The sequence below is a fragment of the Engystomops pustulosus genome, chromosome 9 (genome assembly GCF_040894005.1).
Source record: "Engystomops pustulosus chromosome 9, aEngPut4.maternal, whole genome shotgun sequence".
Lineage (NCBI taxonomy): Eukaryota > Metazoa > Chordata > Amphibia > Anura > Leptodactylidae > Engystomops > Engystomops pustulosus.
In genome coordinates this window covers 105,683,943-105,688,145 of record NC_092419.1, presented here as the reverse complement: position 1 = coordinate 105,688,145, position 4,203 = coordinate 105,683,943, and the positions used below count along the sequence as shown (strand labels likewise).

Below are 4,203 nucleotides of genomic sequence, written 5' to 3'. Positions count from 1 at the left end.
TAAATTCTGTTTTTGGTGCATGAAGCACATTAATGTTTCATGTTTTATCTGCGAAGTAAAAAAACCTGCACCTTAACTGTTTTTTGCTGTGTTTTTATCTGCACCATGTGAATACAGATGTAACCCAACTATTCACACCCCTGTGATGGCAGCCATGTTGGATATTTTTAGCCTTTATTGTCTAATAATTTTTGATTGATTTGGGACACGTAATTGATAAAATTTGGAAGGAACGCGGTGATTTGCCGGATCATACCTGTACATGTAACCCTATAGCGCCGGCATGTGATGGACTTCCCCTTTAAGCAATCCCTGGTGATGTATTTTCCCATATTTGGAGGTGTTTTATTGGTAATTTGTGGTAGAATCTCCTGTGTTATCCTGCCTGCAATGGTGACCTGACAGGAAACCATGGCCACAGCTTGTGTTTAGGAATGTGTCTCTATTTAATTCATTATTTAGTGTAATAGAAGGAGACTTGTCTGAACAGGACACGTCTCCAGGATAAACAGAGCGAGCGAGGCCTGAGTAGCGGGAAACCACACGGTCCTCACACTACTACTAGCCGGTAGCCAAGGCCGCCAGGAAACCGAAGGTGACGTAGCACCGCGTGGTAGTTACTAATTTACGCTAAACAAACAGCGTAAACCCCTCTGTGAATACGCCCCTGGCACCGACCTTACTTAGCACTTGGCGCCTCAAGCGCATTGCAGTGGTTACTAGGACGCGCAGTTTATCCCGCCTCCCTACCCGCACCAAGTGACCAATCAAAGGGCCAGTCAATCATTTGAATGGGGCCAATCAGTGGCTTGCTGCGGCGGGCGTGTGGTGACTATGACAGATGACAGGCAGCCAATCAGATGAGGCATATGATAATAGAACCGTCTGACTGGCATCCGCTCATGCAATCACTGGCTCTGGAATGAGCCCGCCTACTCTGTGTTAGCCAATAGATGCCCGAGTATCTAGTTCGCATCCGCAACATCGTCTGGAGCCGCCTATAAGAAGTGCTGAGGCAGACGGTTGGAATCAGTCGCTCTCGCAGCCTCCTCGGGATCATACAGCGGAGTAATCAAGGCCTAACTACACCGGCATAATGAGGGAGATCGTGCACTTACAGGCTGGACAGTGCGGTAACCAGATCGGCGCTAAGGTGAGCCTCGTGGGGTGTGAGCTGCTGCTGCTTCATTCATAGATGATCTTCAAATATGGCCGCCGTCTCGGCCCCACTACCCGATCTGCTCGGCCCTCCGCTCATTCTCCCGATCTATCTCCGTTATATGCGGACTGATGTATTTATTTTCTAATTTCTGGTTACAATCTACCGGCGTTGTGAGGGTTAAGCGGCAGTTGCAACGGCCGTTCCCGCCCCAGTGCCGGCGGTCACGTGTTGCGAGGCTGAGGTGGGCGTGACTTGGCTCGGGACGGTTAGCTGGTGGGCGGGCACCTCCTACAACCTGCCGGATCACGTGGTTTCAGGTTACATATTTCAAATTCGAATCCCGATAATTGGCGGGAAGGAGGAGAGTCACCTGGCGCGTGCGGCTCACCTCGGCGGGAGTGACGTCACGGCCGGGCTGTAATCTGCTGACGTCACGGCCGGGCTGGTCCTCAGTATGTGCTGCTTCTCATGCGTCTACACTATTGTTTGGCTCAGTATTTATGGGGTCCCCCCTACAGGAATGGTTAATGAACTGTGACCTGTTATAAATTGGATGGTTTTGCTGTGTTGCCTTATCTATGGATTCCCTGGCTTGGCCTCTGCTCCAATCATGTGACTGTAGGTGGCCTCAGTGATCACTTACCTGCCTTGATATGATGGATCACATGATTAGATGTAGCATTTCCCTGTAGGTCTGGATGTTATTAATGGGGCCCCTGTACTGCTATGATGTAGGGGGCACATACCTACATATAGTGGGGGGATTGTCACTGATGTAACCCTTGCTATACTAGAGCAGAAGCTTGTCTATGTCTATAGCTGGATATAACCTTCACTAACACATGGCTTCTCTCTAGTTCTGGGAGGTCATCAGTGATGAACATGGCATCGACCCAACTGGAACCTACCACGGAGACAGCGACCTCCAGCTGGAGAGGATCAATGTCTACTACAATGAAGCAACAGGTGAGGTGTTACACAGTGGTGACTGATGTCTGTCTGACCCCTGGGACTTCGCTTATGATGTAACTTTTACCTGCAGGTGGCAAGTACGTGCCCCGCGCTGTCCTGGTGGACCTGGAACCCGGTACCATGGACTCTGTGCGCTCTGGACCATTTGGACAGATTTTCAGACCAGATAACTTTGTATTCGGTAAGTGATCAGGGCACAGTAATACTTGTTCTTATTGCTATACTTGGAGTTGACCATAATGTTGAGATTCTCTTCCCCTGCAGTCTGGTGTTAATACTTTGATGTATGTATTCCTTACATGTTGGTAATTCTGTGATCTCTTGTATAGGTCAGAGCGGTGCCGGAAACAACTGGGCAAAGGGACATTACACAGAGGGAGCAGAACTGGTTGACTCAGTATTGGATGTTGTAAGGAAGGAAGCAGAAAGCTGTGACTGTCTCCAGGGCTTCCAGCTGACCCACTCTCTGGGAGGCGGTACTGGATCTGGTATGGGTACCCTCCTTATCAGCAAGATCCGAGAAGAATACCCAGACAGAATCATGAACACTTTCAGCGTTGTGCCCTCCCCAAAAGTGTCTGACACTGTAGTAGAGCCATACAATGCCACCCTGTCAGTCCACCAGCTTGTAGAGAACACAGATGAAACCTACTGCATAGATAATGAAGCCCTGTATGACATCTGCTTCAGGACCCTGAAACTCACCACCCCCACCTATGGTGACCTGAACCATCTGGTATCAGCCACCATGAGTGGAGTCACCACCTGCCTGCGCTTCCCCGGCCAGCTCAACGCCGACCTGCGGAAACTGGCAGTGAACATGGTGCCTTTCCCCCGTCTGCACTTCTTCATGCCTGGGTTTGCCCCCCTGACCAGCCGTGGCAGCCAGCAGTACCGTGCCCTGACAGTGCCTGAGCTGACACAGCAGATGTTTGATGCCAAGAACATGATGGCTGCCTGCGACCCACGTCATGGCCGCTACCTGACCGTGGCTGCCGTCTTCAGAGGCCGCATGTCCATGAAGGAGGTGGATGAGCAGATGCTGAACGTACAGAACAAGAACAGCAGCTACTTTGTAGAATGGATCCCCAATAATGTCAAAACAGCCGTGTGTGACATCCCACCCCGAGGCCTGAAGATGTCCGCCACCTTCATCGGTAACAGCACGGCCATCCAGGAGCTGTTCAAGCGCATCTCCGAGCAGTTCACCGCCATGTTCCGTAGGAAGGCTTTCTTGCATTGGTACACCGGGGAGGGCATGGATGAGATGGAGTTCACTGAAGCCGAGAGCAACATGAACGACCTGGTGTCAGAATACCAGCAGTACCAGGACGCCACCGCCGAGGAGGAAGGAGAATTCGACGAGGAGGCCGAGGAAGAGGCTGCATAAGGCGCCACTAACCGCTGTAAATTATGGTCAAAGCTGTAACGACTCCTCTCCTGTTCACAAATCCTGTTTTTCTTGATGTTCATGTTTATTTGTGTTCTTCTGTTTGTTTCATGCTGTACAGAACTTTACACCTCCATTAAAGCATTTTTCATTACTCCTCGTCCTGGGTGTTACTGGGGGGTGTAGAGGTGCCTGGTGCTGGGCCAAATGTCAGTGTAGCCTGGGGGTGATTATAACACCAGCCCCATATCTGTCCATACTGTGCGGGGGTGCAGTTCAGCCATTAGTTCATGCTGAGCTTGTACAAGTCTCCTGGACTACAAGCCATTTCTTTGCACATCACCTGGAAGTCTGGTTTTATTCCTCCGTACATTGTGCTACCTCCAGATGTCACCCATTTTTCAGGAAGGGTAACTCATCGCCATTTAGTATTGGTTTTTTATACAAATGTATAACTGTCGTATAGTGTTAACAGCTAATTATACAAGAAATCTTTACTGCCCCCATTTTCTGTTCTTGTATAGCTCGTTGAGATAATTTTATGCACAATATCTGTCTTCACATTTTTAACCTACGGAGCCTCTGGGCTGGGACTGCAGAATTTTTTACATTTTCTGTGGGGTTGAGGTATAACACTAATTTTAAACAGCGCTTGGAGCAACCAGTCAGTTTTAAACAA

General features: G+C 49.5%; 1 protein-coding gene across 1 annotated transcript; it reads left to right on the top strand.

Moving 5' to 3' along the window:
* The first annotated feature begins 979 nt into the window (after window positions 1–979).
* Window positions 980–3,678, top strand: TUBB4B (tubulin beta 4B class IVb). The gene is made up of 4 exons (XM_072125292.1): window positions 980–1,153; window positions 2,020–2,128; window positions 2,205–2,315; window positions 2,464–3,678. The coding sequence occupies exons 1-4, from the start codon at window positions 1,097–1,099 to the stop codon at window positions 3,522–3,524; spliced, it is 1,338 nt and encodes a 445-aa protein (XP_071981393.1). The 5' UTR covers window positions 980–1,096; the 3' UTR covers window positions 3,525–3,678.
* Window positions 3,679–4,203: the final 525 nt, after the last annotated feature.